This window comes from Hylobates moloch, unplaced genomic scaffold, assembly GCF_009828535.3.
Source record: "Hylobates moloch isolate HMO894 unplaced genomic scaffold, HMol_V3 SCAFFOLD_4, whole genome shotgun sequence".
NCBI lineage: Eukaryota > Metazoa > Chordata > Mammalia > Primates > Hylobatidae > Hylobates > Hylobates moloch.
In genome coordinates, this window is record NW_026652279.1 from 30,103,184 (window position 1) to 30,129,556 (window position 26,373).

The 26,373-nt window shown below is 52.4% G+C and overlaps 2 protein-coding genes across 9 annotated transcripts in view; both read right to left on the reverse strand.

Moving 5' to 3' along the window:
* IQSEC1 (IQ motif and Sec7 domain ArfGEF 1) overlaps nt 1-26,373 on the reverse strand; it is a 394,136-nt gene that overhangs the window by 130,103 nt on the left and 237,660 nt on the right. For 5 of the 8 annotated variants that reach the window (XM_032149766.2, XM_058437296.1, XM_058437294.1 and 2 more), the window contains one exon: nt 18,813-18,857. The exons of 2 other annotated variants lie outside the window; for them this stretch is intronic. In XM_032149766.2, the coding sequence (XP_032005657.1) occupies nt 18,813-18,857 (45 nt within the window). Of the gene's footprint in view, nt 1-13,622; nt 14,463-18,812; nt 18,858-26,373 lie in introns of those variants that run through there. One more of the 8 variants, XM_058437293.1, reaches the window with a different exon arrangement.
* On the reverse strand, nt 22,622-24,487 carry LOC116466760 (large ribosomal subunit protein eL39-like). The gene has a single exon (XM_058437298.1). The coding sequence runs from the start codon at nt 24,440-24,442 to the stop codon at nt 24,287-24,289; it is 156 nt and encodes a 51-aa protein (XP_058293281.1). The 5' UTR covers nt 24,443-24,487; the 3' UTR covers nt 22,622-24,286.

Below are 26,373 nucleotides of genomic sequence, written 5' to 3' on the forward strand. Positions count from 1 at the left end.
CAGGCTAGGCCGGCAGGAAGTATAAAGACAATTGCACAATCTTATCGAGTTATGCCATGGGAAGGTAGAAACAGGATCCTGAGCAGCTCTTGAGCATCTGGGTAGAGGCTGTTTGGGGGATGTTTTTCCAATAACTTGCTAAGGTGACCCCAACTGGGGTCAGGGCAGAGCCAGACCCTAAAACTGGGTACCTCTGCAGTTGGCATGGCTGTGGGACAGATGACACCCCAGATGGCAGGACTCACATTAGCAGTCAAAGTGACAGCCAGTCCTCATGGGTTGTCCCTTCTGAGGGTCCTGACATGTTTCCTTTCAGCCATGGGGAGGGCAGATGGTACTGGGTTTGACCATCAGGGTTTGTGCTCAGATCTTCTATGCAAGGAAATCAGACAACATAGGCACCGGAGGCTCCGGCCTCATTCTTCAGTGTTGGAGATGGAGAATGGAGTCTCAGAGGTGGAGGTGACTTGCCCTGAGGTCACACAACAAGGAAGCCACAGATCTGGGACTCCGGATCAGAAGTCCTGATTCTGAGACCTGCACTGGCCAAGGGATCCTCACAAGCCGTTCCTCACACCTTCTGGCCTACCTCAGTTGCTTCATCCACAACATGGGGAGAAAAATAGGATCTATCTCCAGGGGTTGTGAACATGAAACAAATGGAAGGAACTAACGCTGTGTGACTGCACTGTGTAAAGCTATATAGAAGATCACGAATATATAGCAACTGCCCTTCTAAGCCTTTAGCCTTGAAAGTTTCTGGCTATGGCCGTCTTTAAAACTTCCAGGGTGACACGGCTCTCCATCAACACAACAAGAATGGTGATACCTAAGGGCTACTGAATGGTTCTTATGGCCACTGCTCTATGTGTGACTAATTCATTTAATGCTTAGGCTCATTCCATGAGGTAGGTGCTGTTACTATCTTATCTATAGGATAAAGAAAGGAAGGCAGAGAGAGGTCCACAGACACACCCAGGGCTATACAGATAGAACATGGCAGGGCGGGGAATTCAACCGAAGCAGCTTTGCTCTGAGACATGCTTCATAACCGCTACATAACACGGCTCTCCTCGGCTGGCTTGGAAGTCCTTCTGAATGTCTAACCTAAATCCCTTTTGTTGCAGGCTGTGCCTATTCACTAGCCCCTTCCTTAGACAAAGGAGAAAGCTGCTCCCTTCAATCCCCATTCTGTTGTGCTGAGAGGCCTCAATTCTTTAGCCCCTGTATCCTGACTCCCTGGGTCTTGCCGTGCAGGTCAAGGGGGGCCAAACGGGAACCCTCCCCTTGTGTGTGCGCGTGCGTGTGTGCGCACATGCGGTGTGTGAGATGTATGTGTGCGTGCATGCGTGCATATGTCCACACAAATCCCCTTCAAAGAGGACTGGTGAGGACTGGTAAGGACTGCAGCACCCCAGGCTGGGCCCTCACCTCCTCACTGGACAGGGGCAGGGGCCTCCTTTCCTTGTCATCTGCTGCCTCTGGGCTGTTTCCCAATACCCAGACCTGTAGAGGTAAGTCTGCTGCCTGAACCTGCTCCATTGCTTTCCTCCATTCCCAGACCATTCCCAACTCCACCCTCGTCCCATCTTTATTTATTTATTTATTTTGAGATGAGGTCTCGCTATGTTAACCAGACTGGTCTTGAACTCCTGGCCTCAAGTAATCTTCCCATCTCAGCCTCCGAAAGTGTTAGGATTACAGGCATGAGCCATCATGCTCTGTCTAAAACCTTTTTTTTAAACAGTCTAACTCTGTCACCCAAGTTGGAGTGCAGTGGTGCAATCTCTGCTCACTGCAACCTCCTCCTGCCAGGTTCAAGCGATTCTCATGCCTCAGCCTCCCGAGTAGCTGGGATTATGAGCATGCACCACCACGCGTAGCTATTTTTGTATTTGTAATAGAGATGGAGTTTTGCCATATCCGCCAGGCTGGTCTCGAACTCCTCCTGGTCTCAAGTGATCCTCCTGCCTTGGCCTCCCAAAGTACCTGGATTATAGGCATGAGCCACGCCCCCAGCCTCGCCCCACCTTTATGGTGCACGCTCTTTATGGACCATTCTAGTATTTATTAAATATTTTCTTTTAAAATCAACTGGCTTAAAAAATTGGACCTGAGTCTAATCAAGCTTCCTGATCTAACTCCCAGTTAACAAGAACTACAGGTGACAGAGGAACAGCTTAAATAACATCATGAGGGAGGCAATCAGCCTAATCCTGAATGTGGGACACACCACAGGCAAACGGCCCTGTTCCTTCGACAAATACTGCAAGGATGAAAAAGGAAGGGGAGCCTCTAGGTAAAGGATACTTACGAGACACGTGCACTGTGTGGGTCTTGTTAGGGCCCTGATTTGAACAAACCAGCTGTAAAAAGACATTTTTGGAGACCCTTTGGGAGAGCTGAACATGAAAAACAGCATGGAGTGGGTGGAAGAAACTCAAGCATGAGGCGCAAAGCTGTGCCATGCAGGCGTGGGATTCGCCTTACAACTCCGAGGTTCACCTTCACCAAGCAGCTATCTCCACTTCCATGCATGTTTCACACTTTCAACAATAAGAAGCTAAATGCAATGCACAAAATAATACATTGGTTGAATTTCACCCCTGAATACATTTATTTTAAAAGGAAACTTTATATCACTACTTTAAATGGAAAACTAGGATCATCTGCTGTAAGTAGAAGGTTACCATGAAAACAAGACAATGTTATTGAGTTTCACACAGATATTGTTTCCTGCCAAAGATGCTGGGCTTAAAACCTGCCCCGTTTTTGTTACAAAGAAGCCCAGGGAGAGAAGTGAACTCACTTTTACCTGGACCCACCTTTCTGGGACCACTGGCCTACAGGTAAGGGCCACGCAGCACATTTTCTCTGCCACATGCTTCTCCTCTATCAGGGAATGGTGGTGACAAGCCTGGGGGCAGGGAGAGGTCCACCCCAGCTGGTAGACAAGAGCCCCTGCCTGCCCCTGCCTACAGCAGGGAGGGGCTCAGCTGGGGGACTCGGCCTCTGCAGAACCTTGGGGCTTTCTGCAACATGGAATCCAAAAGCTACAGGGCTGGGTACAGATGAGGAAACCGAGGTCCACAGCGGGGTGGGACACTGCCCCAGGTCTCCTGGCAAGTCCATGGGGGATAATCAGAAAGGACAAGACTCCAGGTTTTCTGACCTTTAGAACTGTGATCATCTAACCTTTCCCTTGTTCACAGATATTGCTTGAGAACCCACTGTGTGCCAGGCACAGGGGGCAGAGGAGCAGGAGTGACCAAGACAGACAGTCTCATGGAGCCGACATTTGCAGACAGGGGATGCAGGACAAAAACGCTGAGCAAATGAATGAGATAATTTCCCAGGATGGTGAGGGCGACAAAGAAAACAAAACTGAGTGACGTGAAAGGTGAGGGGAGGGCGGTGCTACGCTAGACAAGGTGATAGGGAGGGCCTCTGTAAGGAGGAGACACTGGGGCTGACACCTGAAGGACTAAGAAGGCGGTGGAGGAGGTCTAGGGTAGAGAACTTCATGAGCACCTGCAGCCAGCCCTCAGCAACCTCTGGCTCTGTTTTTAAAACTTTACATACTGAATTAATTGCGGACTCACAGAAAAGTTGTGGGAAGAGTACAAAGAACTCCTGTATAGCCTTCACCCAGGTTCCCCACTTGTTACCACTGTATCCCATTTGCTTCCTCATATTCTCCTTTCTCTACGCACACACACCTGTGCTCGCATACACATTTTCCCCCTGTAATTGTTTGAGAGTAAGGTGCCCACCTCAAGCCCCCTATTCCTTCAAAGTGTCTTTCCTAAGGACAAGAACGTTCTCTGGCATAATCACGGTTCGGTTTTCAAAATGAGGGCACTGACATTGACTCGGTACTACTCTCCAATCCTCACAGCTCATCCAGAGCTGCCAGCTGACCTCATGCGGTCCTCTATGGAGAAACAGCCCCTGATTCTTAAGCCTCTCACATGCACATTCGGAGGCAATGTTCCCAGGAAGGCCTTCCAAGGAGAACACCCCGGCTGGCCCTGTGAAAGTGGACAGCACGGGGTGGCACGGGGGAGGCTGTGCTGCCGTGACTTCCGCAGGCCGAGCTTGCAGGATGCGGATGGGCCAGCCCAGGGCCAGCAACTGCGCTGCACGGAGCCAGGTTGGAACCTGACACGGAAGGACAAATGTGCACCCCTAAAACACCAAAATAGCCCCCCATATTTTGAATCAAGTAGAAAAAACTAATAAAGCTTTAAAAATATTTTTAAAACATTATATATAAAGCCCCACATTGGTCCATCTGTTCACATGTCCCTGTCAACCCTCATAAACCAGCCCTGCAGGGCACAGGAGGGCCTCTGGGCCTGGAAACCGCAGTGCCTTTGGAAATGACCTCTCGCTTTACAAAACTCACGTGGTGTTGCAAGACAAACAACAGCCTGTGTTTATTTTAAAATTCAATATTTTGTTAACTCAATTATTGAGTTTTTTGGCACCCCTTAAATTCTGTGCTCGAGGTGAACACCTCACTTGTCTCACCCTAATCCCAGCCCTGACCATCAAACACCAGACACAGGAGCTCTTCTGAGGGCACAGAATATGCGCCCAGACGGCGTCTCCCGACGAGCCCGAGGACAGGTCCTCGTACCCACTTCACAGATGAAGACAGAGAGGCCCTGTATTGATTTGCAGAGGCTTCCGTAACAAAACACCACAGACCACGGGGCTTAAACAACAGACACGAGTTTCCTCACCATTCTGGAGGCTGGAAGTCAGAGCAAGGCGGGTTTCTCCTGAGGCCTCTCTTCTTGGCTTGTATGTGGCTGTGTTCTCCCTGTGTCTTCACACGGTGTATTAGTCAGGGGTCTCCAGAGAAACAAAGCCAATAGGAGATGCATATATATGTATATGTATGTATATACATATATTTTTTAAAATAAGGAATTGGCTCATATGATTACAAAGACTGACAAGTCTCAAGATCTATAGTCAGCAAGAGACCCAGGAGAGCTGATGACTTAGTTTCAGTCTAAATGCCAGCAGGCTTGAGACCCAAGAAGAGTCCGTGTTTCAGTCTGAGTCTGAAGGCAGGAAAATACCGACATCCCAGCCTGTGGGCACCAGGCAGGGGACCCTCTTACTGATTACTGAGCTTCTGTTCAATTCAGGCCTTTAACTGATTGGAAGAGGACCACCCAGGCTGGGGAGGGCAGTCAGCTTCACTCAGCCCAATCCAAATGTTCATTTCATCCAGAAACACCCCACAGACACACCCAGAGTAATGTGTGACCAGACATCCGGTCACCTTATGGCCTAGGCAAGTTGACACATGAGATGAACACGGTGTTCCCGCTGTAGGCGGCCCAATTTCCTTTTCTTATAAGGGCACCAGTCAGATTGTATTAGGGCCTACCCTAATCCCCACATTTCACCTTCATTCCTCTTTAAAGACCTTATTTCCAAATAAGGCCCCATTTGGAGGTACTGGGGTTATGACGTCAGCATATGAATTCAGGGAGACACTTTTCAGCCTGTGACAGGCCCTGCCAGGCGAAGGACTCAGCTTGCAACCACTCAGGCCCAGGCGTCTCCCCCCAGAGTTAACTGGGCAAGTGGAGCTCCTCAGGTTGGCACGATCTTCCCCCCGCCCCCCGGAAGGAAGGACCTGTCCAACCTTGGCAGGTGGCTGCCAAGAAACCGCTGAGGTGCAAACAGTTACTTGGGATGGACTCATCTCACGTGCTAAACCCAGCAGTTACCGAGAGCAAGAAGTGTTTGTGGTGAGAAGCTCGTAAGGTCTTGACCCAGCAAGAACGTTTCCCCGAATCAAATCTCCATGAACCTAACACCCGTTTCCCACCTCTTGCCACCAGTGGGATCTTGCTAACACAGAAGGCAGTCAGGGAGGAGGAGAGGGCGTAGTGAAAGACTGAGCCAGTGTGGAGCCTGTTGGCACCTGCAACGCTTGCTTTAAATGCTCTCTGGACGGGCTCAGTGAGGATCTGCTGACTGAGGCCAGGCAGCCCGTGACTCACACTAGATCAGCTGCTCTCTCTAAACCAGCCGGATTCGGCTCTGGATGCTTGATTCTCATGCCTTCACTGCACCTATTCTGCTGAGGAGAAGTTTCTCAAGGCCCTGCCAGTTTGGTCAACCTGACCCTCTGGGGTATTTCTCACCTGCATCCGCTCCTGGATCTCACCAGCCTGGCAGAAGTGCCTGAGCTAATGCTCGCCATCGCAGGGAATACAGGCCCACATGCAGGTCCAGTCCAGCACACAGGCTCCCCTAACAGTATTCCCATGCTCCCAGGGATTGGCCTCTCCCCGACAGGGCACAGTGCTGGTGGGGTGGGAATTCAGAAGCCTGTGCCCCATGGAAGCCCAGTGGTCCCTGGAGGCTCCATCCTGCTTTCTCCTCCTCCACTGACATCCCAGCACTGCCAAGGGGCAGGACAGGACCTGAACTCGGCCAGTGAAACTCTCCTGAGACTTGACAGCTTGAGTGGCGGCACAGGGCCATGGGCTCCTGGGAAGTCTTTTTCACAGCTGCGAGCCTGCCCTTGGGGGTACAGAGTAGGCGCTCCAGCTCCTAATCCACATCCAGCTTCCTGCTGGTCCCCTGAACTCCCAAGAGTGGCTCAGTAAACTCCCTTTTTGCTGTAGTTGGCCTGTGGCTATTTCTGTTGCCTTCCACCAAAGACTCCATCAGACACGAGGCACCATCTGCACATCCTTCTCAGGACTCTTCTGCCAAGGACACTGTCTTCCCTACATGGACTTGAGAAGTCCTCCTCATCCCTCAAGGCCCATCTCAGCTCTAAAACTCTAAGAATCCTCTCCTGCTCCCCCAGCTGAAATGATTGCCCCCTCCCTTGAATAATCACCATACTTCATTTCAACTTACTCCATTAAGAAAAAGAAAACCCGCCACTGATTGAATGCCACTGGGTCCCAAGTATCCCCACACCTGTTAGGTCCTCTTCCCAACCCCAGGATGCTGAGGGTTAGAGTGGAGAACTGATTTGCTATTGTGGTAGATTCTATTTCCAAACACGGCCGCAACCTCATCTCCTGTTCCAAACGCTCTGCCAGGACCTTGCCACTCCTGAGCAGGGGTAGAGTTGAAGTCCTTCACCATGGGCTTGGGCAGTACTTTTTTGACTGTCCTGGTGAAGATCATGCCACAGAAGTGATGCTGTGTGTCTTCTGAGGCCTGGTCATAAAAGGTGACCGTTTCTACTTGGCTCTCTTTCCCTTGGATTGCTTGCCCTTGGGACCCAGCCGCCATGTTTTGAGGACGCCCAGGCCACATGGAGAGTCCTGTGCAGGTGTTTTGGCTGCCAGCCCTGGCTAAGGTCTCAGCTGTCAGCCAGAAGCATTTGCAAGGTGAGGAAGGGAGTGAGAGGCTGGGTGGGTGCATGGGCAGGTGAGCCTTCCTAGGAATCCAGCACCCAGTCTTCAAAGCCCAGCTGACATTGAGTAGAGTAGGCTGTGCCCAAGTTGCAGTTCTATGGGATTTTAAACCACTAAGTTTTGGGGTGATGTGCTACATCGTCATAACAACCATGACAGTTACATGCAGTCAGAAAGTATTCATTAGTGTGGAGGAGACACGAGATAGTGTAGCTCAGTGGAGTTGGTCACCTGGGTTGATAAACTACACTTCATTTCTGTGACCTTAGGCTGGTCATTTAACCTCTCTGCCTTCAGTTTTTCCTTGTCTGAAATATGGAAAAAATAATAGTATCCATTTCACAAGGCTGTTGTGAGGATTAACAGAGATACCACATGTAAAGCCACTTAGCACATACAAACACTTAAAGAAAGTAATTATAATAAATAAAAATAACTTTTTTAAAAAAGTAAATTAGGAAAGGAGCCAGTCAGACTGCATTCCCACTTCACCTGACTTCACAACTGCACTGTCCCCTCAAGCCACAAAGCCACCCAGGGTGCTCCCTGTAAAGCCACTCCTCCCTGGACTGAACTTCCCTGGCCAATAGATGAAGCCTGGGGCATCAGCTGTGTGGGGGGTGCCCGACAGCCTTGGATGAGCCCAGGAAGCTCGGCCAGCTTCCCAGGCTGTGTGCCTGGAATCCTGTCCACTGAGCTCCCTTACTGAGCTGGCAGTTTGGGGAGCTTGTCCCAAAGTCAGTTTCTTGATGCTGTGTTTTAGAGATCCCTGGCCTCTGTTCTGTCTAATAGAAGCAATCTGTGAAACCTGCGCATCAGGAGATCAGTTGGCACCTTGTGTGATCAGAACTAGTCCCACAGCCCAAACCAAGCAACGGCATCCACGGCATGCTGAAGGTGAGGTTTCAAAGTCAGCGTGGGGGCAGAGTTCCTACCACCCTTGGAAGCCTCTTACTATGGAGGGTCTGGAACTACACAGACCAAGGGAACAGCACATGTGCACCTCACCCTCCACTCCAGGATGCCTGGGGCTGCGTCGAGCTACAGGTGTGCCCCCATACCATTTACATGCTCTCCTCTCTGAATCTCTCTTTCTCTCCTCTTTACATTAAAAAAACCACCTGGCTTTTAATATTGAGTGTAGAAAGAATGTGGGGACATGGGACTCTCACCCACTGCTGGTAAGGCTACATACTGCCAGGGCCACTTTGGAAAGCAAGTTCACTAAGCCCAGGAAAGTTGAAGACACTCATGTGCCATCCTGGTACAAACCCTCCATAAACGCCCGCAGCCAAGCACAAGGAGGCAGGGGCAAGGGTGCTCACTGCATCCCTGTCTGTAACGTGGAAAAATGGGACACCACCAAAACACACAAGAGCAGGAGAGCAGATACTTAGACCAGGGCATGGTTGTACCATGAAACACTACACACCAGTGAAAATGAATCAGTGAGATCTATGCATTGCAACATGGATGAATCTTACCAATAAAATGTTGACTGAAAAAACAAGGTGCACCTTGAAGAGATATCTGCACACCCATGTTCATAGCAGCACTACACACAATAGTGAACAGGTGGGAACAACACAAGCATCCATTCGTGGATGAAAGGATAAGCAAAACGTGGTCCATACTTACAGTGGAGTATGATTCAGCCTTAAAAGGAAGGACATTCTGACTCATGCTACAACATGGATGAACCTTGAGGCCGCTCTACTGAGTGAAATAACAAAATAACAAAAAAAAAAATACTGTATTGATTCCATTCATATGAGGTCCCCAGAGCAGTGAAATTCATGGAGAAAGAAAGTAGAATGGTGGCTGCTGGGGGTGAAGGGAGGGGGGAGTTAGTGTTTAATGGGTACAGAGTTTGGGAGGATAAAAAAGTTCTGGAGATGAACGGTGGGAATGATTACACAATAACGTGAATGTACTTAATGCCACTGAATTGTACAATGGTTAAGATGGTGGATTTTAATTCTATGTGTATTTTACCATAAGTAAAACTTTTAAAAAAGCAACTTGCAGTTTATAATACTATGATCTAAAGTTTAAAAACATGTAAAACCATCTTTTGCTTTAGCAACGCTGTAAAAATATGCATGGCAACAGATGAATGGATAAAGAAAACGGTATATATATAAATATATATAAGTATATATAAGTATGTATAAAAATATATAGAAATATATAAGGATATATAAATATGTGTGTGTGTGCATATATATATAATGAAGTACTATTCAGCCATAAATGGTACCCAGCCATTTGCAACAACATGGATGGAACTGGAGGTCATGATGTTAAGTGAAATAAGCCAGGTATAGAAAAACAAAGTATCACATGTTCTCACTTATTTGTGGGATCTAAAAATCAAAACAATCTCATGGACATAGAGACTAGGACAGTTATCAGAGGTTGGGAAGGGTAGTCGGGGGATAGAGGGGGAGGTAGGTATGGTTAATGGGTACAAAAAATAGAAGGAATGAGTAAGTGAATAAGACTTACTATTTGATAGCACAATAGGGTGACTATAGCCAATAATAACTGAATTATATATTTTAAAAATAATTGAAAGAATGTAATTGGATTATTTGTAACTCGAAGGATAAATGCTTGAGGGGATGGATACCCTCAATGTGGGGGGAAAGAATGTAGGGACATGGGACTCTCACCCACTGCTGGTAAGGCTACATACTGCCAGGGCCACTTTGGAAAGCAAGCTCACTAAGCCATGAATTCTCCATGAAGTGTGTATTTCACATTGCGTGCCTGTGTCCAAACATCTCATGTACCCCATAAATATATACACTTCCTATGTACCTACAGCAATTTAAAAAAATGTGCATGGGAAATCTACACACCAAACAAGAGGGACTGTTTAGGCTTAGCTCTGGGGAAGCAGGGACGGGATCAGATTTGTGGGGTGGCCCACAGGGGCGGTCCACCACATCATTAACAGCTTATTTTGGAAGCTGGGCGATGGGTACACCACTCTCCTCCACATTTTCTTCCCACCTGAACTATTTCATTAACCAAAGTACCCTGAGGTCGGTTGGGCTCTGGGAACTTGGGAGAGGGCTTGCCGCCTCCCATACTGGCCTTTGGGCCAGAGCTAAAGAGTCTATAGAGGCACCTCCCCACAACCAAGGCAGAACGCAGAGGCGCCCTGTGAAGATTTCTTTCCGTTTGCTAGTTGAAATAAGCAGCTCTGCTCCTTCCCCTGCCCCAGCCTCTGGCAGAGCTCCAGGATTATTTCACATTAATTTAAGATCACTAATGAAGAATAATTAACAGCTTTGAGGGAGCCTGGCACACCCTGTGTTTAGAAGTGGTTAATTATGCATTGTCTGCAAAACACCCCTTTCATACTCTTAAGTTTGGGATCGCTGTTTTAAACAACGGAATATGGCATCAGGCAAAAAGCCAAGTGGCTCCATTTGCAGAGCCTTCCTGGGAAAGGATCTGTTTGGGTGAGGACAGCAGCTTGCAAAGCCCCTACTAAGTGCTGTATATTCAGTGCTTTCCCAGCACTTATCCTTGAAATCCCCACACGAGGGCCACGAGAGAGGTGAGCTGAGCATCCCCCTTCCCCCATGTTACACAGCTGTAGAGGAAAAGTGACTTTTCTAAGCTCCCTGCCACAGTGAGATCTGACCACAAAGTCTGAGTTCTTGCCCACCTGGCTGATGCATCATCATTACTTCTGGCCGACAACTGCTGGAAAGATGACTGCCCCCAGCCCTCAGCATGTCATTTGCCAGGGTGGACAGAGCGAGCTGCTCAGCTGGCAGCATGCAGCCTCCACAGCTGGACCCCCTGGTTAAATCCCAGTGGCACCACAGACTGGCCATGAGCCTTAGGACAAGCTACTTCTCCCTATGACTTGGTTTCTTCACATGGAAAATGGAAGAATCATGACTCCACTTCGCGGCATTAGCGCACAGAGTTGGTGCTTAGAATGAAGCCTCATGTGTAGCAGACACTCACTGAGCTTCCCTGCCCCACCTTCCTTTCTAGATCTTCCCCTAACACACACCTAGGCTTCAGCCTCACCTCTAATCATTTATGCACCATGCCAGGCTTGGCCCCACCCCATACATTTGTTCATGCTTTGTTTTCCACCCACAGTGCCCTTCCCTGTCTGGAAAATTCCAACTCCCATATCTAGGCCCAGATCAGATGCCACCTCCTACAGGAAGCCTTCCAATAAGGCCTCCCTCAGGCTGCTGGTAATTTGTGCACCCTCTATTTATACCCCATTCTTAACATTCATGAGTTGTTAATAGGTCTTTTCCCTTTGTAGGTTGGGAGCTCCTCAAGGATTAGTCTCATTTGTCTTTCGGGTACAGTCAGGGCTTAAGAATAAGAACACAGGCTCTGAGTAAGAACCTCCATAGGTCAGGGGAGGGGACAAAGGGTGCTCTCAAGGGTTCCTCCTAAAGCCTAAGCCAGGCCTCTCACACTTGGATCACGTGGCCCCCAGAGTGTGACTCTCAGCTTGCCACTTGCCCGCTAAGATCCTTCATGGGCTCCCCGCCGAACGCAGGACAAGGCCCAGGCTCCGGTCCTGAGCCCCAGCGCCTGGTACCCCTTCCCGGCTCCATGGTCTTTTGCCATGACCCAAAGACACCCTTCCCTTTTAAAGCCTCTGGGTTTTTCCTATGTGGTTTCCCCTCTGTCTGGAACACCTGTGCTCCCCATCTCAGCCCAGCAAACTCCTCCAGACACTTCACCACCTGGCTCAGCTGTCACCTCCTCCATGAAGCCCCCGCACCCAGCCCTGCTCCTCTGTCAAGACTCTGACCACGACTCATGCCTGGCTAGCTGAGCCCTGTGGAGCAGGGTCTGTCCCTCATTTGTCCCTGCCTGGCCCAGGACTCCGGCGTCTGCATGGACTGAGACTGTAGACATTCAAGAAAGATTGCATCTTGAGACAGGAAAGACAGGGGTCAGATCCCGTGGCCACTCTTCTGCAGTTGCCTGCCCTCTGGTTTTATTCTGCTCAAATGTGCACAGGGGCTTTAATGCTTCTTTTGCAGGAGGGATGAGGATGAACAATTAAGTATATAAAGTGCCCCACCGCGGTAGACACTGAATCACTGACAGCCGGATGTGCCCTCCTGAGGCCACATGAACAAGCCTGGGGGCGGGGGTGGGGTGAAAGGCTGCACCACAGCGCTCAGGGCCCACTGGGTGTCGGGCTCCTCTCTGATGTGGCTTGCACTAATCAGACGCAGGACAGGCCACTCTCGCTGGCACCCTCCCAAGAGCAGGGACTTCCTTTCTACAGCTGCCGTGAGACCCTCCGTGCCCGCCCCCTTTGGAGAAAGCCCACTGGAAGGAAGAAGAAAAGCTCCCACACTTTCCCAGAATTGCTCGTATGCTAATGGCCGCAGACTTCACAGAGTGTGAAATCAGGAAAAACTAATTCCCTCAGAATAGATGGGACAATTCCCTCCTCCAGGTCTTTAATAACACGCCGTTCAAGGTGACCATGGCGACGGCTCCATGATGATCTCCTGCTGGCCCGGATGCGGGTCTTTCTTGACCAAGGTGTGCACTGGACAGAACACACACGCTCGGAAGAAACTGCCGGGGGTATGAACATTCGGGCTTGCGGTGCCTGCAGCCCGTCACCTCAGGGAGCAGTCCCCAAATCCATGTCATCAAATCTGAATCCCTACAGATGGGAAACAGGCTTAAAGAGGGAAAGTGACTCGCCTAAGATCGCGCAGCCAGGAAAGGGACTGAACTTCGGTCTCCTGATCTCCTGACCAGGGGACCCCCCAACTCTGCCTCCCCAAACTTGTGCTTAGGGAGGAGGCAGGCCAACCCTTGAGTCATCCAGCCCACGAGGTCGGAGCAAGTGTGCTGGGAAAGAGCAGGCCGGGGACCCCAGGCCGGGCAGCTTCCTTGCCTAGGGCTCACCCCGGCACCAAGGAACAATGAAACACAGTGCCTGGCCACAGAGCAGTCCAGGGTGACTCTTTCTCTGCAGAAACTCTACCAATTTCAGGCCAGAGGGAGAGGAAAGAATAGTTAAGCCCAGTTGCAAAGTGAACCATGACAAATGCTGCCGCTGGTCTTGGCCAGTGACGGGGACCCTCCGCCAAGAGGAGGAAGCCCTGCAATCGGGCAGGATAGGGGCGAACTTTCTCTCCAGGCCCCGTTGCCCTAGTGGCCAAGGCTCTCCCCAGAGGGTCGACTTACCTTTTGTAGGCTCCATGCAGGGGCTGTAGGCACAGGAACTGCCAGTAATCCAGGCAAAAGGCCTTGAACTTGAGCATTTTCACCTTTTGGTCTCCAGCTGGACCACGGTAACGTCTCCACGGAGACACGGAGAGGGGCTGGTGGGAGGTGGAGAACTGGCCGCTTCGGCCCGCCCTGGTCCCTGCCACGGCGGCCCCCACTCACATGGCCCAGCCCGCCCGGCGCGGCTTCTACAGTACACGCCTCCAATACAAAGAGCAGCCAGCACAAAAGCCTAGCAACTCATTCACGCAGCTCGCCTGGCCCGGCTCATGCTGCTGCTGTCTCTGTTAGCTGGTGCATCTGAGGGCTTCCCTGGGGGTCCCTGGGACACACCAAGGCAGCTCTGGCTGTATCAAGTTGTGGGGGCCCCCAGCCCATCATCCTGGGGGGCCTGGATGCTAGGGCTCCTGGCGGTGGCTCTGCAAGTCTGTTCTTCCAACCAGGCCCTGGGGCTCCGGGTGGTGGGGCCGGCACTGGCTGGGCAGTCCTACACCCGCCTGGCTGGCCCAGGGTGGCTGAGGCCAGGAAGACCCAGGGAGAGCAGGTAGGGAGGGGGCCAGATGACAGACAAACACTGGCCTCTTTTGCCAGATAAATTATGTTTGGTGGAATCCCTGTTCGGCCTGTGCGAGGGAAAACTCACCATGTAGCCACATGGTGCTTGGGGTGGGGGCAGCTGGGCTCTGAAAGGCAGGCAAAGGAAGACTGACAGGGTCGCCCAGCGCCTGCCGTTGCCTGGGCGACAGGGACACATTGATAAAATCTAAAATGGAACCGCTATGACAGCCGCTCATTGGCTGCCGGCAGGGGAATCCTGTCACTAACCAGGGAGGGGAGCGGCTGAGCTGCAGGGCCACAGACAACCAGGCGCATTGTTGGGCAGAGGGACCCAAGGCAGAATGGGTGGCCCCACAGGCCGGAGGACCTGGCAGTCACAGACAATAGAAGAGGAGTCCCTGGCCCAGCCTCACCTCTCCCCTTGTATCTCCCGGTATCTGGCTGGTCCCGGCGTCTGCTCCAACCCTCCCATGGCCCATTCCCCACACACCAGCCACCCGAAAGTCTGAGGCTCTGGCTCCCAGATACAGTAGCCACCCTCACCCCCGTGAATCCGGCACGCCCTTGGGTTCTATGCAGTCTGTTCTCGGGTGCGCTTCCTGCAGCTCCGCTCCTTGTCGTCAGTCGGTCCCACTCCAGCACCCCTCGTGTCTAAGCTATAGCAGCTCAGCCCCCTTCAGCCACTACCCTGCCTGATTCTTTCCACGGGACATCCCATCCTCGGAAAGGATCCTGCTTTTGCATGTTTACTTGTTAACTGTCTTTCTCCTGACTACAAGCAACTACTCCAGGGCAGGGGCCACATCTCTTTTAAGGGCCGGCCCACTGGAGGAGCCTCGATAATCATTTGTGGAAAGAAGGAAGGATCCCATATAGTGTGTGAAAGGCTCTCAGAGGCACCACGCTCACCCCCTCTGGCCACTTTGGGGCCCACGTTTGCACAACCCGACATCGTTTGCAAAGCAGTGGTCACACTCCATTCAGACGAGGAGGTCTTGCTACCTCCCCACTCCCCCCCAGATGAGGAAATAGAGGCACAGAGAAGACCCCATCCCCAGAGGTGTGCACACAGAGCCCAGGAGCTGCTGCCCAGGAGGGATGACATCCAGGTGGTCGGATGGGAGCTGGTGCCACACAAAAGACAAGGTTCTGTGTGCCTCTAGCAAGGCTGCTCAGCTTCCAAGGGCCAGGCTGGGAACCAGAGGCCTGATCCCACCCTGTGCAAAGCCAAAGAACAAAGTCTCCCGCCTCAGGTGGCATTTTCTCAGTGTCATTAGCAAAAATGCTGCTTCTAGAGCAATGGTTCTCAACCAGAGGCGTCTGGGTCATCCCCCCACCCCCAGGGACATCTGGTAATGTCTAGAGAAATTTTGGTTGTCACAAATGGGGAGACAGTGCCAACATCTAGTGGCATTTAGATGTCACTAAACGCCTTACCATGCACAGGACAGCCCCCACACTAGAGAACGGTCCTGCCCAAAATGTCAGTAGTGCCAAGGTTGGGAGGCCCTGTCTGTAGTCGCTTTGCCTTGGAGGTACCTGTCCTGGATGGCTGGAGAGGGAAAGCTTTCCAAGTGGCTGGGTCCAAGCCTCCTACAGTACAGTTGGGGAGTGCGAGGCCAGAAGTAAAGGGGGACACCCAGTGTCATTGGAATGGACCCAGGCTGGACGCAAGACACCCCAACTTGGGCTGATAACAGGGCGGGCAGGGGAGAGGCGATCTGCCGAGTGTGATGAGCCTGTTTGGCAAGGTAGCACAGGCAGGACCAGCAGCCCTGAAGTGCTGCCCACTCCTCCCCCACCCCCCACACCCCCAGAGAAGGACATTAGCTTCCCTCTCACGCCTGTGGCAGAGGAAGCCGGCTGTGCCTTTGAAAGGCGGCAATTACTGGCTGGGACCTTTGTTTCTGAATTCCTAGGCTGTGCACAGGCCTCCAGAACAGCTGAAGGCTGAGATTCTCAGAAGCTTGCCCCCAGCATCAGAGCTGGTGCCTCCACTGCACAAAAAGGGCACAGAGTTCTGGTAGCAGCGGGGGCCCTGGGCCCTAGTCCCGGACCTGGCACCAATGCTCTTCTGGTCTCTAGGTCTCAGGTATCCTTATCTATGAAAGGGGAACATTGATCCTGGCCCTGTCTGTGTCTGAGGCTGCTGTGAGGGTTGGGAGTCAGGACGCATGCCAAGGCAAGATGGCAGGATGGGGCAGGCCCTACTTAGCATCTGCCTCCTGGCCACTCCTCCAGGCATGCTCCACCCCAGGGCCTCTGCACCACTGTTCCCACCAGACTGTTGGGATGCTCCTCACCCCTCCTGTGCTTCCAGGCCCAGTGGCTTTCCCTGGCCACCCTCCCATCTCTGTCTATTCCCTTCACCTGGATTTATTTTCTCCATAGCTCTTGTCACCACTTGACACGTTATGTTAAAAACCAATTTCTTTTTCTGCCTGCTGCCTGTGCTCCTGCCTGCCACAGATGCTCTGTGAAGGCAGTAGGACTGCTCAACAAGGGATCCTGAGTGCCCGACACCTGCAGGTGCTCAGGAAATGTGACTGAATGCAAGGGGGAAACAGCAGAGCTGAGGGGCTCCTACGGCCTCCGCTCTGACCCCTGCTCTGTCCTCCAGGGAGTGAGGCACTGGGGCATTGGCTCTGAGGTCAAGTGTGGCTCCATCCGATGGAGGGCTGTGCAGTGAGACCCGGGCGGGCAGGAGCACAGAACATGCTCGGCCCCCACACATCCTAGAACAAAGAGCCCCATCCACACTCCCTTCATACCAGAACTTTCCTGGGCTGGCCTCGAGCAGGGCGCCTGACTGACCAGCCGGCGGAATGGACAATTCAGACGGAGCTGCAGTGGTGCCCATGGCAAGGGTGGGTGGTGCAAAGGCCAGGCTCAGCCCCTACAGGAGCCTCCTCAGCCTCCTTCCCTGGGGCCACCCTGACACAGGCACCCACACGCCTGCTGGCACCCTGAGCCATCCCATCAGAGGTGAGAGTGTGTGTACCAGTGTGAGCCCGAAGGCACATATGTGTCAAAATGGTGGCTGTGTGTGTGCCCATGTGCAAAAGTGACAATGCTAGCATTTGACTACAGGAAGAACTGGGTGCGGGAATGTTCTGGAATCTGTGTGTATACCTGTGTGCGTGTGAGACTGTGCAATGGGCATATGAGGAGCTACGAGTATGAGGGCAGGGAGTGTGCTACGGTGTTGGGCAGTATTCACACCAGGATACCCAAATGTCCAAATCCCAGCTCTGCCCCCGCAGTCTCGAATCCTGAGCAGGTGACGTCTGTGGAGTGGGCTAACAATAGCCCTGACTCGCTGGGCCATAAGGACTGTCAGCTTTCACTAAGCAAAGGAAGTACTGTTAGGATGATATGTGGGTGTGACTGTGGAGTGTCCGTGCAGAGGATCAGGTGACTGCGTGAGCGTGTTGCTCATGTGTGTACACGTGTGTACCACTTGGCTGTGTCCTCCAGAAGTGCACGTGGTGGGGCTGCCAGCCCCTAGCTGGCTCAGGGAAGCAGGGCCCAGATGGCCACCCCCTCGGTCCCTGCAGCCCGGAGTTTCAGAGTCGGTCGCTCTGACATCTCCTTCCTGTACAGCATCTGCTGCAACCCCGACACGTGTGGCCCAGCCCTTGGTTGCTATCTCCAGGGACAGGGCCTACGACCTTGTGAGTCTCCTTTTGGGCTTGTTCAAAAACCCCCTCACAGAAGCCAAGCTCTTTAGCAGGACGAAGCTCCCTCCCAAACCTCCCCCAACTCCCCTCCTCCCTCTCCATGCCCCGGCCACATCCACCCTGCACAGGTCCTTACACAGGGTGCTCCCTTCCAGGACCACTTGTCTCCCACCCTCCAAACAGGGGACCAGTCAACTTCTAGTCACCTCTACAACGCAGCACAGATGTCCCCTCCTCCCCAATTCACATCGATGCACCGAACACAGCCCACTAAGCCACCTCCACTGCCAGAACAGTCTGCCTGTCACTTGTCTTTCTTGCCCACGAGACTTGAACAAGGATCTGCTGGCTTCCAATCAAGGGAGCTTTCCTCTAAGCACACTCTCCAATATTTTTTTTTTGTGAAAACAGAAAATGCTCTTTTTGGAAGACATCAAGATACAAAACACATGGAAGCAGAGACCCTCAGACACCCCGGCTCCCACCAAGCGCAGCTGCACACCAATAGAAACCAACAGGCTTCTCCCCTGGGCTTCAGCCTTGGTTGTCATGGGAACTGCTGGCTGCAGGCTGGTCCTTGGGAGACCCACTAGCCTTGGATCTCAGAAGAACTATCAGCTGCAGCCTGATCCTCCCAGGGGCCTTCAGCTGAGCTCTGGTCTTTGGGGGAGGAATTTCGACTGCAGTCCTTGTCTTTGGGGGGACCTTGATTTGAGGGGAAACCACTCCAAGCTGTAAAAGCTCTCAGGGGACATGTCAGTAGTACCTCTGGCCCTTGGGGGAATTTCAGGGCCAAATGGTGGAGTTAATTTCCCCTGATGGGCTCTTGGAGGCTCGCCCCTGGGTACAGATGGGCAGTGAGGACCTAAGGAGATCCTGGGGCAGTCTGGGGTGGATGGCAAGACAGTACCTGTAGCGGTCAGTGGAGAGGCTGCTTCCGGTGTCCAGGGAGCTCCTGAGGTGGCAAAAGCGAGACAGGGTTACTTATGGTCCCAAACACACAGCAAACCCCTTGGGGGCCATGTCCACTCGGGCCCCAGCAGATGGTCCCAGGACAGGTCCTGGAGCAACTGAGCAGCCCTGGGAAGAGCGTCTGCCCCACATGCAAGAAACCATGTGCTTTCTTTCCCCCTGCTGGGTCAACTGCGAAGTTGTCTTGTCTCTACTCCATGGCAAGTCCCACTGCCCCCTGTTCAGATGGGGAAACTGAGGCTCAAGGAAAGGAAGCGCAGTGGGCAGGGTTAAAGGTCCTCTCTGGCTGGACCCAGACTTAATCTCTGGTATGTCTGACCTGGGCCACCATGCTCCTTCCCCAAAGAGCCCTGCACCAGGAATCTCAGCAGACCCATGGGTTTGGGCCCACCCAGCCTCCATGCTGGGAGCCCAGGGGCCCTGGAGCCCTGATTTCCTGCCCAGAGACTCGGCGTCCAGCTCTGGATCTGGGCCCAGAAGCCTGGGTCCTGCCTCCTGCCTTTGACCAAGTTCGGTCTGTGCTATGGGATGTGGGCCTGGAGCCAGCTCAACCAGGATCACATCCCACCTCCACCCATGACTAGCCATGGACTTGGTGCCTGTCCTCTCACCTCTCTGTGCCTCAGTTTCCTCATGTGTAAAATGGGAGTAGGAAAAGCAGATCTCTCACAGGGGCAACTAATGCATCTGAAAGGACTGTCTCTGTCTGCTCTGCCTGGCAGCAAACCCCACATTCTACATCTTCAGGGCATGGGGTGATGCTTTTCCAGAGGCTGGGGGGCCCCACCCCACAACACTGCCTATACTTGCCCACGTGGGGAGCATCAGCTATGACACAGAACTCATCCCTAGAGATCATGCCCTTGGAATATCCTCTTCTCCAATGCCACCTGCCTTCCTGCATGGGGCACCCACAACCCCATCGCTGCCTCACACGCTTCTCCCCACCTGAGGCCTTAGAAGTCCAGGGCACAGGCCAAGCCTGGGCCTATGTTTGGCCACAGTGGGGTTTGACATTCTGGGCCCATGCTGGGTGCCTGCCATGGGTCATCCCAGCTTTAGCCTCTGTTTTCCTACTTGCTCTCATACAAGAGCCCTGCTGGACACACCCCTGGAAGGAGGCTGATCTTCCTTCCCATGTCCCATGCTGGCCTGTGATTCCGCTACTTCCTGTCTAGCTGCCATCATGGCCGCTGATAGATCCCACATTCAGCACATTCGAATCCCCAATGCCAGGCCCTGCTCCACACGCCATCCCTTAGGGATTCCCGTCCACAGTGCAATGCCTCCTTCTTCTCCAGCCCCAGCAGAAGAGGCCATAGGTGGCACCGCTCTCCCCTTGAGCCAGAACCCACCCAGGGCTACACGCCGTGGGCTTAGCAGCTTTACCTGTGTGCCAGCCATGCCTTGCCAAAGCTCATGAAGAAAAGAAGACATGGGGGCGATGCCAGGATGCTGTAAGCTCGCTTCCTGGACTGGTCACAGTCCTGTGCCAAATCTGGGATGGGCAACAGGTTTTATAGGAGGGAGAGCTAGCGGGGTGGCAAGCAGGCCTTCCCTCCCTTCCAGTGCCAGAACCCACACTGGGCACGGTGAGGAATTTTGGCCTTCAGGGAGTCCTGGATCTGGACAAGAGGACCCAGCCCTCCATCCCCCAGCCTGGCCGCTCAGCTGCACACGAGCCACATGAGATGATACCAATACGATGCGACGAAGATACCACAAAATGGTGCCAGGTTCCTGGGCCCCACAGGCAGAGCCCACTGTTCCCAGGCCCAGGGCTGCCCTGCCACAACCATAGAGATTCAACTCCCCAGCTCTGATCTCACTCTGGCCACATCATGACAAACATAGCAATATCTTCACCTACTGCAGTGAGCCCACCTCAGGCTGTGTGTTCTTCCCACACACTTCCTCATCTGACCCTTGCATTAACCTTATGAGGTGCATGGAATCATGCTCCCACTTCACAGAGGCTGAAGGTATGGCTCAGGGAGACCCCATACATGGAACACCATCCCATTCCCTGCCTCCTTATCCAGATGCAAACTCCTATTCGCCCTTCAAAACCCTGCTCAAATGTCAACCCCTTTCTCTGTCTACCTTGCACCTCCCTCAGCAGACTCCTTTCTTCCTTCTTCCTTTCCTGTCTCCCTCCTTTCCTTTCTTTCTTCTCCTCTCTCTCACTTCCCTAATACTAGCAAATATTTTTTGAGCAGTTTCTAAGTGCAGGAGAGTTAACACTTCACAGGTATTAACTCATTGAGCCACACAACAGAGGTACAGTCACACCCTACATGCTGTGGTACATGGGTCCAAGGAATTGAGCTGTGTGCAATATTCTCTCTCCAACCAGAGAGTACGGTCGCCGAAGTCCGCATGTGAAGACGGGAAACTGTCAGGTGGATGCAATGTGCCCTCACAGGCCTGCTGTGGCCCAGTGCTGAACCCCACAGCAGGCAGTGCCCCCTGCCTGCCCTCTCCACTTCTCCCCACCTGTGTACCTGCACCCCCACTCCGCCACCCCAGAAATCCTCTGTGGCCTGGAACACTCAGCAGTTCCTCCCACCAGCTGCCTCGGTGCCCCGCCCCTCCAAGACAGTATAGCTAGGACTGGCTCTGAACGGAGACCCTCCCTCTGTCAACTGCCCTGTTGGGTCCAAGTTGTCTGCAGCCTTGTCCAGCCAAGACTGAGGCCTTGTTCTCCCTGCCATCCTTCTTCATCACTCAGCACAGCAGTGCACAGGCCAGGAACAGGCCCCAGCAAAAAAGGCCCAGAGTGAGGGTGCACAGGGTCCTCAGAGAGAGCCCTCGGCCCAGCAGACATGAATTTGGAACCGACTCCAACTGGTGTGTGCCCCAGGGATAGCAATAACCCACCTCCCAGAGCTGTTGAGAAATGAGATAGTGCCCATGAAGTGAAAGGGCTTTGCAAATCAGAAAACGCCACTGCATGCATATTTGAGATACATCATTATTATCATTACATAGACTAGTGTATATTGAGATGTAAGAGCTTAAAGGTTAACACATGAGTTCTAGAGCCAAGTGGGCCAGAGTTCAAATCCCAGCTGTGCCACCTACTAGCTGAGTGCCCTTGGGCAAGTTAACTAACCTCTCTGTGCTCCATTTTAGTTTTTTCATCTGTAATGTTTTCGGAAGATTAAACAGGTTAATACATTTAAAAGGCTTAAAACAGTGCCAAGAACAGAGTCAGCATTCCATAAAAGCTAGCTCTGGACAGGACTCAAAAGATTTGTATGATATTCAATATACTTTATATCATATTATATTACATATATTAATGTGTGATACCAACAACATACAAAAAAATATAAATGTTATATTGACATGCACACATATTTTTTAACACATTAACTCTATGTTAATAGATACTTGTTAAATATATGAATATATGAGTCTCATTTTATATATGAGGGCACTGGGGCTCAGAGAGGTGCAGCAACGAGCTCAGTGGCACCCAGTTTCCCTGAAGGTTTGCCAGCCCCAAGTCCAGAGCTCTGTCCACCTGCTAGAGCTGCACTGCTTCCCCTGCTTCACCCCCAGGATCTTTGGGGGACCCTGGTCCAGGCTCATGGACACAGAGCAGCTGGTCAGCTAGGCAGGGCTCCAGCCCCTTCTCCATCCTTCACCTCTGGCTCAGAGACAAGCAGCCCATTCCGGTGGTGCTGAGTGAGGCCCCTCCTCCTTTGTCCCCAGTCCCACTTCACGGCCTCCTGGGGAGGCTGCTTCCTTTTCCTTTTCAGAACCAACTGGTTGCCCCAGGCCTACACCCTGGCACTGCTTCTAAATAGCACCCGACCATTGAAGCAAAGTTCAAGAGCAGGAAAAAGTGCTGGCTCTGTGCTGCACAAAGTCAGGAGAGGGGCCCCGGGGAATGGGCTGTGACTGGCAGGGGCAGGGGCAGGGATCTTGGGGTGTGGTCTGTTCTGAGATTGGGTGCTGGTTACATGAGTGTGTTCAGTTTGTGGCAATTCTACAAGCCATACGCTGATGAATTGTGCACTTTTCTGTACATATATAATACTTCAGTATCAATTTACACGAAGACAAAAACCAAACTGTCTGCCTCACGTTCAGTGTCCAGCACCAGCCTGGAACAACAGAAGCCCAGACCTCAGGCTCAGCTGGAACTGGTGGTCATCCCCTTTCTTGCACATCACTTGCGTGGCCTTGGAAACCTCCCTCCCTGCCTCAGTTTCCCTCTGCTAAATGAGGAAGTGGTCAGTGTTTCTATCCTGGCTGTAGGGTAAACACCCTGGGGTGCTTTTAAGAAATATGGATGCTTAGGCTCTAATGCAGACCAAGTTCCTGCACCTAGGGCTTAAAAAAAAAACTGTTTATTTTGAAATAACCATAGACGTACAGAAAGTTCCAAACAAAAGGTACAAGATCCTGTGTGCCCCTCCCCTAGCCTTTCCCAGAGATAACATCTTGCACACCTGCAGTACACCATCAATGCTAGGAAAGCCACAGCCCACTGGGCCTATGGGGACTTCGCCGGTTATACATGCCTGTGTGTCCATGTGATTCCCTCTCACCCAGCTCTGTGTGGCCACCACAATGATCCAGCACCGGGCTGTCTCCTCACCAGGCTCCCCAGGCCCCCTCTGTAGCCCCCTCACCTCTTCCCACCAGCCCTCATCCCTGGCAACTGCCCATCTCTTCTCCATCCCCATCATATTTTCATCTCTCCAGTGCCACACAAATGGAATCATCCAGTGTGCCACTTTTTAAGACCGACTTTCTGCACTCAGCCCCACACCCTCTGCATTCAGCCACTCTTGGGTGTGGAGGGTCCGCTCTGCCTCTCTGCTGAGCAGTGCTCCCCAGCGTGGCCGGGACAGTGTATTTAACCATTCATCCGCTGAGGGCATCTGGGCAGTTTCCGGTTTGGGGGCTGTTATGACTAGGACTGCCGCAAGTGTTCTTGGGCCGGTGTTTGTGTAGACGCCAGTCTTCATTCTCTGGAAGAAATGCCCAAGAGCCCAGCTGGTAGGTCGTATGGTGTGTGTATGATGAGTTTTAAAAAAAACTGCCAAACTGTTTTTCAGCATGGCTGTACCATCTCACACTCCCACTGGCAACGGGTGAGTGATCCAGTTTCCCCACAGCCCTCCTGGCATTTCATGTTGTCCCTTTCTATGTTAGCCATTCAGGCAGATGTACGTGGTGCCATGTCTGTTTTTTTTTTTTTTAAATGAAAGGTCTCACATATTTATTATTGAACCCAGCCAACCAACGCGTTCATAACATATTCAGAGAGAAAAATATATTCCCAATAAAACATGTCCAACTCTCCAGATAGTGGTGACATTTTCAGCTTGATATGGCAACATGATTGTGACCTTGAGACAGCATCAATATGTGTGCCATCTCATGTGCAATTCTTTATAGACCCAGCTTGGTTCTTCTCCAATGTCTCCTTTTGGAGTTGTGCCTGATTTTATTACCAGTTTTCACCCGAATCCACGGGGGAATGGGATGATTTTGCTTTATTTTCTTGGCCAAGAATCGCTTACTCCTGAAAGTCTTGTGAGAAGACATGGCGAGAAGTGGAGTCAAGCACACACCACGATGATGGAGAAAGGAAGAGAGGGGACTGGCTGTGGTTTTAACCTTGTTTCCCTGTTGGGGATGCTGCGACCCATCCTTCCATGAGCTTCTCTGCCACCTGCACGTCATCCTTGCTGGAGCATCTATGTGTACCTTCTGCTTCAGAAGCTCCCAGACCTAATGCAGAACCAGTGAATCCCCTCGAGCCTCCCAAGCTTAGACAGTTCTGTCCGTTTTTAAAGAATCCATTCACTGCTTTAAGAATTATTCCAGAACACCCTGTGCTTTCTGGAAGGAACACCTGGATCCAGGCCTCGGGCGGGGTCCAGGTGGCCAAAGGCAGCTCTGAGCTGTCTCAGCCAGACGATGACCTTGTGTGTTCCTGAGAGGGAATGGGAGGAAAAGGGAAGGAAGGCAGGGACCATGGGGAGAAGGGAGACTCTGGGAGTCGGCTCATAGCCCCAGCAGCTGCCATGACTAGCCAGCGGCAACTGGCGAGTGGGCTGGGTCTGTGGTTTGGTGTGAGGGCATGACCCGGGAGGGGCCTGAGGCAGGGACGCTTCAGACTGCTATAGACCTCGGAAGGGGTTGTGTGAGAATTTGCCTCAGTTTCCAAAGGGGTGGGGAGGCCACAGACCTCCCTGTTCCACTGTCCCCCTCCCTCTTATTAAATAAGTCACATACATTCACTGTACTAACTTTAGAAAATAACAGTGAAACACAACAAGGAAAATAAAATTATCCGCCATTCCAACTCCCTGGGGATACCCCAGTGTTAATATTTGAGGAGATTTTCTGGCTGTGCCTGTGCCTGGGTGTAGATGTGTTTTAGTTACACAAAAATACACTCCACTCTGTGAAACACTTTCCCCCACTTCGCACCGTCTCTCGAGTGTGTTTCTGGGTCTGGAAGCATTCCTCCCCTCGCCCCATGGAAAGCTGGTGGAGCCTGGCAGGCATTCCCCTGCCCACGGTGGGTGTTGAGCTTGGCTGTCTCTCTCGTTGGCCCTGGTAAACAAGGCAGTGGCTTCAATAGGGTTTCTGTGCACAGCCACAGTCTCTCCTTTAGGACCAATTCCCGGCATGGCTGGGGCACAGGAGGGATGTTTTTTGGGCTATGGGTATACCCGGATGTCCACCCAGAGATGGGACCAACAACACACTCCTACCAGCAGTTGACTGTGAGTGTTGGACCATTCTTAGGGCTCCAGAAGTTTCTCTGTTTGGGGCAGAAGCAAGGGCAAGGGAGGAAGCGGTGGGCACCCTTCTACCCTGTCCCCCACACGCGAGGCCCTGGCCCTGCAGTTTACATGTCAGCCATTGGTGTCCACAGCCAAGCTATGAGCTGTGTCACAGAAGAGGTGAACAAGAACATGCTGGGTCTGCATTCCTGGCCTCCTTCCATCCCGCCACATTGCCAGCAAGAAGGGAGCCTAACAGCGATGCCAGGTCCCCCAGGCTCACTGTGCCCCTTGAGCTCAGGGATGGGATGCAGTCAGCCCTCCTCCCTGGGGCTCCTGAGGCTGAGGCGCAGAGAAGTGAAGAGGTGGCCTCTGGACTTGAGCCCAGGAAAGCCACCGTGTCACCTTGCGGTCTCATTCCATGATCCCCGAGGGGGGAGGCTGTTTGCCAGTGTCACACGGTGGGACCCCAGGAGCCACGGCAGGGCACTTGGGTCAGACGGACCCTGTTGGGCTTCCCAGTGTAGGCCTCAGAAGCCACATGACCCTGCCTGAGCCTCAGTTTCCTCATTTGTAAAACGGGGCTGATCAGAGGTTACAGTGAGGCTCCCAGGAGCTGATGGCTAGAGGCGCCTCATAAACTGGCCTGAGGGGCTGCTACACTGGCTGACGCCCGCCTGTCCTGCCCAGGCCTCCCAAGCCCCGAGAAGGCCACAGAAGGCTCCTGTCCACCCACCGCCG